At 62.4% G+C, this 14205-nt stretch overlaps 1 protein-coding gene across 2 annotated transcripts in view; it reads left to right on the top strand.

Moving 5' to 3' along the window:
* Window positions 1-14205, top strand: part of KCNQ1 (potassium voltage-gated channel subfamily Q member 1) — a 379885-nt gene that overhangs the window by 299336 nt on the left and 66344 nt on the right. Inside the window, exons 12-15 of one of the 2 annotated variants that reach the window (XM_061407356.1) lie at window positions 3035-3110; window positions 8381-8475; window positions 9365-9411; window positions 10230-10291. In XM_061407356.1, coding sequence (XP_061263340.1) covers window positions 3035-3110; window positions 8381-8475; window positions 9365-9411; window positions 10230-10291 — 280 coding nt within the window. Of the gene's footprint in view, window positions 1-3034; window positions 3111-3537; window positions 3705-8380; window positions 8476-9364; window positions 9412-10229; window positions 10292-14205 lie in introns of those variants that run through there. The other variant, XM_061407357.1, reaches the window with a different exon arrangement.

The following is a 14205-nucleotide window of genomic DNA, read 5'->3' as shown; positions in this document are numbered from 1 at the left end:
GCTAGCCTCAGGAGTCTGGAGCCGTCAGGCTGTTAGACAGGGTGCCTCAGCTCTCCTCCACATGGCTTTTCCGGCAGCCCGGCTCAGACGTGCCCACATGGTAACAGTGTTCCACAATGGTGGGAACAGTAGGGTTGAGGGGGGAGGCCCTGCTGGGGGAACTGCAAAGGACTTGCACCCATCTCTGACTTTCCCCAGTCCGCCTTCTGGCCATAACTTTACACACTTCCACCAAAGCAAGATTCACACACCCCTCAAGAGACCCCAGAGTCTCATGCAACTAGAGATGGTACCATGCCCAACACCCAGCATCTTACAATTGGCCTTTTTTTTCCCTTTGTCTTCCTCTGCCCGAAGCCTGGTCCCAGCACTATTTCGGGATTGATGCGTGTACCCCACTTTGGGGTCTAATTTCTTTTAATCTATTGATGCATAGCAAACCACACCTACATTTCCTGGCTTCACATCACAACTCTTCCGTATTCATCATTCCGTGGGTCAGTAATTTGGGCTCGACTCAGCTAGAAGGTTGTTCTGGTGGCTTTGCCTGAGGTGACTCACACAGCTCCAGTCACCTGGCAGTTCGTCAGGGCTGGACGCGGGGCGGCGGACGATGGCCGCGCTCACCTGTTCTTGCTCTTGGCCCGGGCACCTCGGTTCTGCACACGGCCTCTGAAGCCAGCCAGTTCACGTGGTCCCCGTAACCACATTCCAAGAACACATGAGTTATACCCGGTGGGGCTTCCCCAGCTTTCTTTTCACCACGATGAAGGTCAAGGTCAGCCCGAATTCAGCAAGTGGGAAAACCAGCCCTTACCTCTTGGTGGAGGAGCTAAAAGTCGACTCAACACACGTGAGTTTGAGCAAATGCTGGGAGACAGTGAAGGACAGGGAAGCCTGGCGTGCTGCAGTCCGTGGGGTCTCAAAGAGTCAGACCCGACCTAGCAACTGAACCACGATCTACCACACCTTCAGATCTGTTTCTGCGGTCTGTTTTGTCCCTTGGTTTTCCGTCTGTTGTGTATGAAATAAATAGAGGCTCCATGATCTCACCTCCCTATGGATGTCTTGGTTTTCCCTGGAGAGCCAAAGGTGCCAGGCAGAGCATTTGATTCAGGTGGAGACTGAGGTGACCTGAGGCCGTGGCAGGGCTGGGGTCTCCTCTGAAAGCTTGGGCTGTTTACCAGGACCCCATCTCCTTGATGACTCGGAACCAGAATCCTCCTCTCCTCCACAGCATGAGTCTGCAGGGGACTCTGCTTAGCTTTTTGTCCTTCTGACAGCTGTCTTTTGCTCCATTTCTAGAATCTCACCCCATGTGTGCAGCTTGGCTCACAAACACTTCAAGGAGAGGCTTGGCCAAAGGGGCCCCCTTCTCTCTGCGCCCCCCATTCACCAGGGTCTCGGTCTGTCGAGTCCTGGACGTCTTTGGAGCCCTAGCTTCCTGTTTATCTCGCCAGCCCAGGGGGCCCCAGCCTCACACTCACGTGTGCCCCACACACTAAATGCACGTATGCACATGTAGGCTCACCCAGCTTGTTTCTCTCCTGGGATCGTAGCCCTTGGAGTCTTCCCTGGTCATAAAGCTGTCACACAGCTGTGGTGGTGTCTTCAGCAAAAAGTGTGATCAGACCAAGCTTCAGAGCCAGAAGCAAAGTCTCCACTAGTTCCATGTGCGTTATCTCCTTGCAGACGGTTTCTGTGCACATACGTTAGCCATTGTGTCCCCTTTTGATGATGTTTCTAGAAGGAACTCTGGGGTTCCCCAGGTGGTGCTAGTGGTAAAGAACCTGCCTGCTAATGCAAGAGACCCAGAGATGCAGGTTCGATTCCTGGATTGGGAAGATCCCCTGGAGGAGGGCATGGCAACCCATTCCAGTATTCTTATCCAGAGAATCCCACGGACAGAGAAATCTAGTGGGCTATAGTTCACAGGGTCGCAAAGAGTTGGATATGACTGAAGCAACTTAGCACGCACACACACACTAAAAGGAACTTCAGAGGGGAGGAAACGCAGCTCCCTTAACAGAGGGGTTCCTAATGCTTTTCAGTCGCTCATTTGTGTCCAACTCTTTGCAGCCCCATGGACTGCAGCACGCCAGGCTTCCCTGTCCTTCACCATCTTCCAGGGCTTTCTCAAATCCATATCCATTGAGTCAATGATGCCATCAAACTATCACATCCTCTGTCTTCCCCTTCTCATCCTGCCCTCAATCTTTCCCAGCATCAGGGTCTTTTCAGATGAGTCAGTTCTTTTCATCAGGTGGCCAAAGTATTGGAGTTTCAGCTTCAGCATCAGTCCTTCCAATGAATATTCAGGGTTGATTTCCTTTAGGATGGACTGGTTTGATCTCCTTGCAGTCCAAGAGATTCTCAAGAGTCTTCTCCAACACCACAGTTCAAAAGCATTAATTCTTCAGAGCTCAGTCTTCTCTATGGTCTAAATCTCACATCCATACACGACTACTAGAAAAACCGTAGCTTTGACTATATGGAACCTTTGTTGGCAAAGTAATGTCTCTGCTTTGGTGTGGCTAAGGTGGTTTAGGTGGCAAAGGTAGTACCTATCCCTGGCTGATTTGTCCTGCCCTACATTTTCCAAGTGGGTACCGGTGGGCGGGCCATGGAACATTCTAGCCACAAGGGGCCTTAGGGGTCATCTGCTTGTACCCCTTCCCACTGTACTGGTGAGGAACCCAAAGGCCTCAAGGTAGAAAGAAGCCTGTGCGGCTGTACCATGGGTAAGGGGCATAGCCACTGCCAATACAGGACCCTGACTCCAACCCCACTTCTGAGTGAGGGGCAGGGCAAGGGTCCCTCTGGGGCCATCCCGTTAATTAAAAGCCTCTCAGCCTCAGCCTTTCCTCCTGCCAGCAGGACGGCGGCTTGCAGATCCCCATCCCCAGAGGCTGAACATCCTCCTTGCTCCTGGAGGGGCCCAGCCGTGTGCCCGGGGATACTCGGGCAGCCTGCAGGCCTCTGACAGCGGCAGGCACGGGATGACCACCCTCCTCCCCTCCCTTCTCCACCGCAGGCTGCGGGAGCACCACCGGGCCACCATCAAGGTCATCCGGCGTATGCAGTACTTTGTAGCCAAGAAGAAATTCCAGGTGAGTCCTGCACTCAGCCCTCCTGCCCTGGTCCACTCTGAAAGCCGCTCGCCCACCCACAGCACAGGCCATACCTGCCATGTCTGAGACCTGACCCTTCAGCCATCAAACACCCTGCCATGACTTCAAGATCCGTCTCCAAGATAGCTGGCCCTGGAGAGATGTTTCCCTGATAGGGCTGGACCCCGGGGCCAACCCAGAACCACACGGAGCCCTGGAGTTTACTCACCCCCCACCCACACCCCCTAGACAGGAGTGGGAATGACTCAGGGAGGGTGCAGAGCCAGCCCTGTGTCACCTGGACAGGAAGTACCTGCCTCAGGCCTGCCCAGGGCTTTTGTCCCCATCGCCCACCCTGTGTGAGTCAGAACAATGGGAGTGACCTCCCTGGCGGTCCAGTGGCTAAGACTCTGTGTTCCCAATGCAGGGGGCCTGGGTTCGATCCCTGGTCAGGGAACTAAATCTCACATGTTACAACGAAGACCGAAGATCTGCTTGCTGCAACTAAAGACCCTGCTTGCTGCAACTAAAGACCGTGCTTGCTACAACTAAGACCCCACATGCAGCAAATACTGGCACAGCTAAATAAATATATATTAAAAAAAATAATAAAACCTAGCAGAGAGGAGTCCTGGCCCTGCTCTGTGCCCTGGGGCGGCCCCCTTTACAGGGAAGGGTAGGGTCTCCCTGGCCAGATGGGGCTGGAGACTGTGGACTTCCCCATCGGCCCTCCTTCCAGGAGTGAGTCTCCTACAGCAGCCCCTGGAGAACGCCAGGTGATGCCAGGCTTGGCACCTCTTTCCTCCATGGAGACTGTCATCTGTTGGAGGATGGGGCCCAGCTCAGCTTTCCCTCCGAGAACATGGAGCCTTGGGAAGCAGGGACCCCTGGGGGAGGGCATTCTCTTTCCGGAAGGCTTGGCCACCGGTTCCTTTTCAGAAGAGAGTTCCTGGTGGAGCCAGGTCTGAGGGTCACTCGGAGCCAGCGGCAATGTCCAGAACCCCCGGGCCTGTGTGTGGTACCAAGTGGGGAGGTTGGGGTGACTTGTTCACACCCCCGCCCCGCGAGCAGTCACAGCAGGGCTGGGGCGAGAACCAGACCCTGGGTCCCCTCCGGTCTCTGCCTCCCATCCCAGACTACAAGCCTGACTCCAGCCCCGGCCAGTCTCCCCAGCAGAGCCCCCACCCACCCAGGCCAGGGAGCCAGACTCAATGGGGAGCTCTGGACAGACCCCACTCCAACAGCCCTAATGAAGACCTCTTTCCCATCTGGACTGGGAACAAGAGCCCAGGGGGCTGCCCAGGACCATGCCCACCTGTGCCCTCAGCCTGCCAGGACTCTGGTCCCATCGCATGTGGCCCCTCGGGAGCGGGTAGGGGCGGGGAAGGGAGGGGGACAGAGGGGAAGGGGGTTGCACACAGTCCCCAGGGGCGTTGTGCTGCCCGCCTGCCCATCTGTCTGCCCACAGCCTGGCAGGAGGCCTTTCCCCCCCAAACTGGGCCAAGCAGTGTTAAAGGCTCCCGCCAGGGCCTGGGACCCCTCATTGTGGGATCAAAGAGTCCGTGAAGGCCATTCCCAGCCGGCGCCAGGAGGTCTGCCCCGCACTGTTCTGGGCAAGATCCAACGTCCCCGGATGGTGGGCCTTTGGGTCTGTGGCTGCTCCTTCCCCGAGGCCCGGCTGCCCTGGTGGAGCCAGCAGAGGGGCACCTGGTGAAACAGGGAGCTCGAGGGTGCTAGGCGAGGATGGGCTGGCCTCTCGGGTGGGGCGGGAATGGCAGGAACTTCTGCCGGGATCAGGTCTGGGCAGGACTGTCCCCAAGACGAGAGGAGGCCCGGGCAGGGCCCTCGCTGGAGAGTGGCTGGTGGTGAGGGCTAAAACCTCTGATGCCAACCGGGGAGGAGGGTACAGAGGGGTCACTGAGACTCTCCTAGGATGGGAACGGTGCCCAGCCTGAGCAGCCGGGCCACTGTGCTTCCGGGGCAGGCCCCCGCTGGGCAGAGGCCAGAACCTGCTGCCTGGGGCACTGCTGGACCATGCAGAGCCATGCCAGGGTGGACACCAGGCTTCCTGGGGGCCTCTTCCAGGTCTGGGTACCCACAGGGCAGGCCCAGCTCAAGGGTGATGTGTGCAGCTTCCAGATCAGAACCACAGATGCCCTGGGCAGACGGGCACCCACCGTGGCCAGAGAAGGTGTGGGTGCTGGGGAGCGCCTGTCACAGAAACGCGGGCAAGAAAACCAACAGCTGTCCTCAGGGGGCACCCTGCCCTCCCTTCCAGGCCAGCGGCCTCCCTTCTGCCTCAGGATACAGGCAGCGTCCCGCAAGCGGCCTGGGAGGCTTCTGGAAGGAGGCCGGGCAGCCCTACGGGCCTGCCCCCTCCCCTCCCCTGTGCACAGGGCCCCGAGGCCCTTGAATAGACCAGGTGGGGCCTGTGAGTGCAGCAGCTCCTCCTGCTCTGCCCCTGGGACAGAGGCTCTCAGGCAAGGCCCAGGGCTGGGGCGGCTAGAGGGGGTGGGCAGCAAGAGGCCTCCAGGGAGGAGGGACTCAACAAGATGGAAGTGGTGGATGAGCCCCTGGTGGTGAGGAGCTCTGGGGGCCTCCCGGGGTGGCCCCCGCCTCAGGCCCAGCTGCCAAGGCCCCTCCCCCGCAGCAGCCTGTCTGTCTGCCCACACGCCCACCCCCATCTGGCCCCAGGGGCAGCAGACGTGGCTGGTGGCCCCCCTGCGGGCCCCGCTGGCCGATAAGTACCCGGCTGGCCGCCCCTGTGTCTGGCCGGAGGAGCCAGAGCCTCTCAGCCCTTCAAGTTTGCCTTGAACTCCCGTGTCCACCGTCGGTCAGTCTGGACAGCCCGGCATTATCTCGCTCATCTCAGGCTCCTGCTGCTGCCGCCAGAGGAAATTAGCTTCAGAGAGAAAGCTGAGATGAGCTTTGCAGCCGGACCCCAGGCAGCCACTTGACAAAGGCCTCCAGGAGCGCTGACCAGACCCTGGTGGGGGCAGGGCGGGGAAGGAGGAGCTTATCAACTCCAAGATGAGTCTCAGGGGGCCTAAGAGCCTGCCAGGCCATGGGTCCCGGGTGTCAGTCAGCTGTCGGTTACCTGCTGAGGTCCACACCCTGCACAAGGCTAGGCGGGGGGCCGGCTCCCAGGCTCCTCTCCACCCTTGCTCCTGCAGGCTCACACACACCCGTCCCCTGTGCTCTCGTGCCTTTCCACGGAGACGTCTGTGTACATTCGTGCACACAGAGCCCCTTAACACACTCAGGGGCCCACAGTGGTCCGTGACCTCCCAGGGTGTACGGGAGGCCAGGACAAGCACTCACGCCATTCTGGGCCAGGCCTGCCCAACTTTGACCTCCGAACCCCGCCTTACCTCTTCTGAGCCTGCCCCTGACCGCACTGGCAGGTCTGGGGGTGGCCCCGAGCCTCATAAAGCCCTTTGGCCCACAGGAAAGCAGGCATCACCTCTCAGGACCACCTTCCCATAGGCATTAGACACAGCACAGACCCTGGGCTCAGCCACAGCCACCGTCACAGCCATTGAGTTCTCCTGGCACGAGCCACTCAGGGCCCTCCAGCCCTCTCTCTCCTCGCATCTTACGTTACCCTCACTCCCCTTGTCAGCCAGAGGGCTCAGCATCCCCATCGTACAGAAGCAACACCTGAGTCCTGGGCACGTCACCACTAGCCTACCACCCAGCGCCACTCTCCACTTGTCCTGGAGCTGGGTGTGTGGCGTCAGAGAGCCTGCCAGACTTCATCTCACCCCTGACCCCAAGATCCTACGACGGGCCTTGCGTCTCAGCCCTATGGGGATGCAGGGTGGTCCCAGAGTCCGAAGTGGGGCTGGGTGTTGGCTGTGAGGGCCCCACCTGGCGAATCTGGTGGGGACAGGAGCCACCCTGGTCTTCTTGTGCCCGGGCCCTGATGGGGAGGAGGGTTCTGTCCTGCCTCAGGATTCTGGGGTCCCAAACCATGTAGGGCGTTGAACTTTAGCTGCCAGTGTTGATGGCAGGGCCCCTGGGCATGTCCAGAGGTGCCCAGAGATGGAGGCAGAGGTGGCCTTGCCCGCAGCCTAGGGTAGCCTGCCTCTGGGGTGGTACCACAAGGAGAGGTAGGGCTCATTCGGGCAGCGAGGACAGGGCCCCTGGGGCTCCCAGATTTGAGACCTGGCCCTGGCCCTCGACGGGCATCTGAGTCTTATTCCTTCTCTTCCTCTGACCCGACAGCCCCTGCTCGCCCTGCAAGCTGTCTGGAGCTTCTTGCAGACCCGCTACCCCCTGCCCCCCAGCAAGCAGCAGTAACCTCCCAGCTCATCGCTAGTGTGAGCCCTTCAGAGTTAATGAGACCACCTGGGCCCCCCCAACCCTGTCTGCCTGAGGTCCCCCCAACAGGGTCCCTTTCCCCAACGAGCCCTGCTTGCTTGTGTGGGCAAAGGGCCTCCTGAGCCATCAGACCCCCACTCAGCCAGTACCCTGCTACCTGGGTGGGACCCACAGCCCGTGGGCTCCTGGGATCGAGGCCATAAATGTGGCTGGAGGTTTTGCTGACATCCCGAGAAGCCTCCTTCTCTCTGTTGTGGTTTCACCTGAGCCCCGGATGCATTTATGGGCTCAGGGCTGGCGCTGAGCCTGGAGCTCCAGGGTCCCCTGCCCTGCCCCCCTGGCCCCAGGCCCATAGTGGGACCATCTTCTCCTCCCAAGCAGCCTGAGAGCTCCGGTAGGAGGCCTGCCACCCACAGCAAGCACTGCAGGCCGAGGCTGTCCCTGGGGCCCTCTCTGCTCACCTCAGGGGGACTGACTGCCGGGGAAGGGGGTGGGGTGGATCGCCCCCACCCCGAGAACAGTGCAGGCGCCTGCCAGCGAGGGTGTGGTCAGCTTGGGACCCAAGCCAGTGGGGGCTGCACAAAACTGCCCTCTTTGCCACTGACCGGAGCCATGCTCATCGCCCCCTGCCCCCAGGCCCTCAGCTGGGCCAGCTCTTCCAAGGCAGTTTGGAAACAGGGCTGGGGGCCTGGGAATGGAGAGTAGGCAGGTCCCTGGGTCCAGAGAGCCCGAGTCACTGGCCTGGGGTCACCCAGCTCCCGGGTGGGGTGGGGGATGGGGGCTGGGGGCTGAGCCCAGCCACGGCGAGTGCGCTGATCCAGGCCTGCCCCTTGGTGCCACATGGGCGACTCCTTAAATCCCGGATGCGCACGGAGGATAGGGACCGTCCTGTGCCCGGCGCTGGCCTACACACGCAGGCACAGCCTGACTCTGTCTCTCTGCTGCAGCAAGCGCGGAAGCCCTACGACGTGCGAGACGTCATCGAGCAGTACTCCCAGGGCCACCTCAACCTCATGGTGCGCATCAAGGAGCTGCAAAGGCGGTGAGCGAGCCGGGCTGGGGGCAGGCGCAGTGTGGTCAGCGCGGAGCGGGGCGTGGATGGCAGAGGGCGGGGCATGGGGGTCGCTCCACCAGCACCCAAGTCTCGGGGTGGGGACGCTTCAAATCCCAGCTCACCTGCTGTTGAGCAGGCCCAGGTCAAGTCCTGGGAGATACACGGCTGGGGGAGAACCTACCGGTCGGGTGCTGAGCACCCCAACTCTCGGAAGCCCACGTGTTCTGGCTTCTGGCCCACGGTCCAGAGAGTTCTTCTCCCGGAGGCCGCCTGCCCCTGAGGGGCCTGCATGGGCTCAGACCAGCTGCACATTGGCAGTGGGTTGGCCTGGGGACTGAGCTCTGTGAGGCACAGGGTGTGGCTGGGAGACCACCCATGTTGACCACCCTGGCCAGGCAGGGACTCAGGCTGCCCCCTGTTCACCCCACCCCTGTCACTGACCTACAACAGGGATGTGAAGCCCATCCAGCCCAGCAACCTGGCCTTGTCCTGGAAGGGACCTCTTGCAGTCCTGCCTCTCTGGACACTTCCAGGCACCTGGCCTGGGGTGTTTATGAAGCGGCCACAGGACACTGGGCTATTCTGGGATCCTGCTGTACCCAGGGAGGATGACAAAGGGACAGTCCAACCACTGCCCTTCACCTCTGAACCCCCCACCCAGGCCCCCCATGGGAGTATGGGCCTCTGGAATCTGAGAGGCACCTGGCTGGTTTTGGGGTGGTGGCAGTGGGCGGCCCCCAGAAGGGGCGGGCAGCTTGTCTTGCTGGGGACTTTGGCCCATCTGCCCACTGATCAGCCAGATGTCAGTATGGGGCCCAGGGGCCAAGCATGAGCTGGTCTCCATCTCCCTCTCCCCACCCTCCCCCCCTCCCCCCAGGCTGGACCAGTCCATCGGGAAGCCCTCCCTCTTCATCTCCGTCTCAGGTGGGTTTCTGCATCAAGGCACCCTCAGCATGGCAGCCCATGCCAGACCCTCCTACCATCGCCCCACCCATGCCTGCCTTTTCCCACCATCAGAAGGTACATGTCTCGCCAGGAAATCCCGGGAGATGGGGGCAGGTTGACCCACCCGAAGCAAGGTGGCTTTGAACACAATTTACACAGGATTTGCAGTTAGCACAGGAACCTACAAGGGTCCCTATAAGGGCAGGCCTTTCTAGGCCACTGATGATCTGGGTGTAGAAACGTGACCAGGTCTTTGGGAAGGTGTGGGCCTGGAAGTGGGGCTGGGGACTGAGAAGCCAGCCGGAACATCGCGGCAGAGGTGGGTGCCGCTCTGCAGCTCTGAGGATGTGGAGCGGGCTGCGGTCACATGGGGAGCACAGGGCCAGGCCAGTTCCTTGGGGTTGCCCCAACCCAGGTTCAGGCGGGAGGCGCAGCTCAGGCAGGGGCAGAACAGCGGGGGTTTCAGGGGCAACAGGCATCCCCAGCCAAAGCAAGTGTCTCCCGGGGGTGGAGGGCACAGTGGGCACCATCTCAGGCAGGCTGTCCCTGTCTTCCGCGCTCTCGGGAATCAAGGAAACGGGAAGGGTGGGACACTGACAAGCCGGCCAGCGCCCGCCCACCCCCTCCCCCTACCATCGCCTCCTGAAGTTCCCACCACGGAAGAGCTCTTAGGAGATGTCCTCGGAGGTTCAGACCTTCGACTCAGCTCCCTCACCCCCCGTCACCCTGGGGTCGCCTGCCCACCCCACCCCATCGGCCAGCGCCCGCGTCCCTGACTCGGGTGCTTTGCCCCACAGAGAAGACGAAGGACCGTGGCAGCAACTCGATCGGTGCCCGCCTGAACCGCGTGGAGGACAAGGTAAGCACCTGAGCCTGGGCTGGCTCCCGCGGCCGCGGGCGGCGTCCTGGGGCCTGGACAGCGCTGTCCCCGGCGGCGCTCCACGCTGCCGCTGGCCCCGGATGGCTCGGCGTCTGGGATCTCCCCCGGTCCGTCCATCTCCCCTTTTTCCTTCCTCCTCCTCTCCTTCCGTCTGAGCTTGTGTGGCCTTCCTGAGGTAGGCGCCGTCTACTTCCCCGTCTGCAGTGGGTATCATCCCCGTGGGAGGGAAGAGGACGCTGGAGTCCAGGCTGGTCTGAGACCTCACACAGGGGGCATCCTTATGGGCAAGTGGCACCGAGTACCCACAGGCCCCTCCCTGGCATAGCTGAGGTGGGCATCGCTCCCTTGGCTCCAGCCCGAGGGCACTCAGGGACTTGGAGATGCTGACAGGGGCACAAGGGTGCGTCATGTGGGGAGCAGGGGCTGCGGGCATCTGAGCGAGGGCAGCGGGAGGTGGGCAGTGTCAGCCCAGGCCCTGCTGGGCGTCCAGGCGGGATGTGGACACCCACGCTCCCTCTGCTCCAGGGCACGGCCGCCTCAGTGGCTGGGGGGCCCTGGTCCTCCCCTGGGTCTGCGTCAGCATCCTGGAGCCCCCACGGATCTGTGGAACAGGAGGGGCAGCCATGCTGCCCTGTGACGTCTCCGTGGTCAGGTGCGGGCTCTTATCTTACCAAACAGCTCGTTCATCTGCATGGACCTTATCTGAGAACCGCAGGGGGGGCTAAAAATAGAGGGATTTTGCTTGGGCAGGGAGGGCATCCACTGCTCCGTTTCCTGGGCGACGCCTGGCTCTGGCACGTGTCCATCTCTGCTGCAGCTGGGCGGGCAGGCAGGGGAACGGCTCCCAGTTGCTGCCCTCCCCCCCAGCCTGGGCCTGCAGGACTACCCTCTGCCCACCTGCAATCTTCCCCGGCTGGGGCGGGTGTGGGGTCACGATCCAGTACGTGGGGTCTGAGAGGGAGGGCTGCTGTCCAGCTGAAACGGGGGCCCTCACCCTCCGGCCTGCCCCCCGGGGCTGTGTGAGCCCGACATCCTGACGCCACTGGAGGGCTGGCCCGTCTCGGTCAGCACAGGCCTAAGCAGGGCCTTTGTCCTGTCCCACAGCAGACAGCCCAGTGGCAGGTGCCCTGTCTGGCAGGATGGGAATTGAAGCCCACAATGGTCCGCTCCCCGGGACGGCGGCATCAGGGCCTCAGGGGCCCTGGTCTCCGCCTCCCTGGTGGCCGGCCCTTGGCTCTCACTCTGCCTCCTGTGTGTGACCAGGGCTGGCGCGTTCCGTGAGAAGCCGCAGGTGGCCGTGCCGAGCACAGCAGACCCGGCCCTCCAGGTGGGGCTTCCGGTCATCACAGGAAGCAGAGGGGGCTTCCCTGGTGGTCCAGGGGCCGACTCCGCTCTCCCAATGCAAGGAGCCCAGGTTCAGTCCCTGGTCGGGACCCAGACCCCACGTGCCACAACAGGAGAGTCCATGTGCCCATCCCACACGGAGCAGCTAAAAATAAGAGCCCTTGCGCCACAGCTAAGACTGGTGCCGGCAAACAAACATTTCAGCAGAAAAGTAAATGAAGCAGAGGTAGAGCCAGGGAGCAGACCCGGCCCCCCACCCCCCAGCCCCTCGCCTGGCCCTGGGACAGCGCTTGCTGAGTGAGCTCCGCAGCCGGCGCCCCCTCCCAGCCGTCCTGGGGGCATCCGCCGTCCCACCGTCCAGATGCTCCCACCCCGTCCCGCGTCCCTGCCCTGGTCTGGTCTGTCCCCTGTCCCGCTGCCCTGGGGCTTTCCTATGACTCTGCCCTGCTCAGGGCAAGCCACTGCTTTAAGCCTAGACTGGAGCCCGGTGTCCTCTGGGGGTGGTGATGGGGCTGCCTAGGGTCCCCTGCAGCCCTCCAGCCACCTGTGGGGTCTAAAAATCAAGACATGGCCCTTAGTCAGCCAGGGGCAATGTGGCGGGCGAAGTGGGACCTGTGCTGGCCTTGGGGGTACCCCATCACGGACCCAAATTTCTTCAGATCCAAACAACAAAGCAGGGGAGGGTCCTGGAGGACAAGGTTTGGGGGCAAGGCCCCTGGCGGCCTCCGCCCATCAGGCTCTGCGCCCAGGAGAGGGGCCACCTGTTCCTGGGCAGCGAGGATTCTGCCTCACCCCCTCTGCCCCGTGGAGCTGGTTCGGCCTAGAGGCTCCATCACTCAGAGTCCTGAGCCTGCTCCACGCTCCCCGCCCCCCGTGGACCTGCAGAGACCCAGGCGAGGCCTCTGTGGGCCCCTCCCCCGCCGGCTGACGCCCCTCGCAGATGGACCCTGGGAAGGGGCCCCATGTTATCGGCTTATCGCAGGGGCCATCAGGACCATAAACAACCCCCTGGCAATCCTGCTGACGCGGGAAGTTGGGGGCAGGAAACGCAGCAGCCGTCCGGCCCTCGGACGCCCAGCAGGCCCGCGGCGGTGGCAGTGCCAGCCGGCCCGCCAGCCAAGCCCCCGCCCCGGGCCTTCCCCGCACGCCCGGCCTGCCTCAGGCCGGAAGGGAGCCTGGCCCCCAACTGCTTCCTCATCTGGGCTCCGGTTCTCGCCCTCGGTGGGGAGGGCGGCGGTCTCCTCCCAGCCTCCTCCCAGCAGGCTCACGGCCGCAGGAAGAGGGGCTGGGAGAGGAGGGGGAGGGGGCTTGGGAGGCACGCGGCCCCCCCACCCTCCCAACCCCTGTCTTGGGGCCGGGAGCCTGGCACACCTGTCCCCGGCCTGGGCTGGCTGTCCAGGCCTGCCTGGCGCCAGGGGTGTGCAAGGCCGAAGCAGCGTCCTGCCCGGGCCCACACCACACACCCCCACCCCGGCCTCACCCGGGGGCCTGGGGGACCCGCAGGTCCCCAGAGGAGAGGCGGGAGCTGCTCTTGCAAGTTGTGCCCCATGCTTGGCGGAGGGAGCGGGGGAAGCACAGCCTTTGCACAAATAAATTCTCTTTTACAAGTGGGGAAACTGAGGCCCAAGGAGTTTGTGCAGCTGTCTAATAAGCTAGTTATTAGAGCTAGCCCCAGCGGAAGCCACGGACGGAGGGGCAGATAAGGTGGAGAGAGACAGCAGAAAAGAATTTCATAAACACAAGGGGTCTGGTGAGAAGAGGCCGCGTCCGAACAAGGAGGGCCAGGCTGGGGGCTGGGGTGGGGGCAGGCAGCGGGGTCCGCTGGCGGCGGTGGTCAGACTCTGCCCTGGAGGGGGGCACGCCTCGCCAGCCCTGAGACGGGTCCTGAGAACACAACCCCCAGCCCCGGGGCCCCTCCCTATCAGGGCTGCCGCGGGGCAAGGACCCTGGGCTCTCTGGGGACCCGATGAAGCAGTCGGCTCCCACCTTCCTCCCCCCAGTGTGTATTCTTAGCTCCGGCCCCTGGACCTGCTGCAGTGTTTACATTGAGCCCTGTTTATTTTGCAAGCTCAGCTCACACTGCTTTTGCTGATATGAGGAACACAGTGGGCTGGGAGAAGTTCTTTCTTCTCTGTTTTTGCCGGAAATGTTCATGGCTCAGGGCCGGACACCAGGAGTCCTGGGTTTCCAGGCCCCAGTTCAGAGAGCAAGGGTGGGAAGGGCCCTCCCCCACCTGGCATTGCTTCACTGCCCCCTGTCCTAGAACCCTGGCCGGGCACACCTCTCTCCTGGACAGACATGCCCCCAGCCCGGGTCCCCGGCTACTGCACCTCCCCAGCCCCTGCCCTGCACCAGGAGGGCCCAGTCTGCCCCAACCTCCCTCCTCCTGCTCAGTCCTCCTCCCAGACCTCTCCACCCCCCAGCCTAAAAGCAGGACCCGGAGGCACGACCATCCGGGAGGCTCCCCCTGCCTCCGTCCCTGGAGCCCCTCAGAGCTGCTCACCTTGCATGCCCGCTGCACACCCTGCCCGCTGAGTTTGGGCCTCTTT

This window comes from Bos javanicus, chromosome 29 (assembly GCF_032452875.1).
Source record: "Bos javanicus breed banteng chromosome 29, ARS-OSU_banteng_1.0, whole genome shotgun sequence".
Lineage (NCBI taxonomy): Eukaryota > Metazoa > Chordata > Mammalia > Artiodactyla > Bovidae > Bos > Bos javanicus.
Note: the sequence above shows the minus strand (reverse complement) of the source record. Positions and strands in the feature narration are given on the sequence as shown.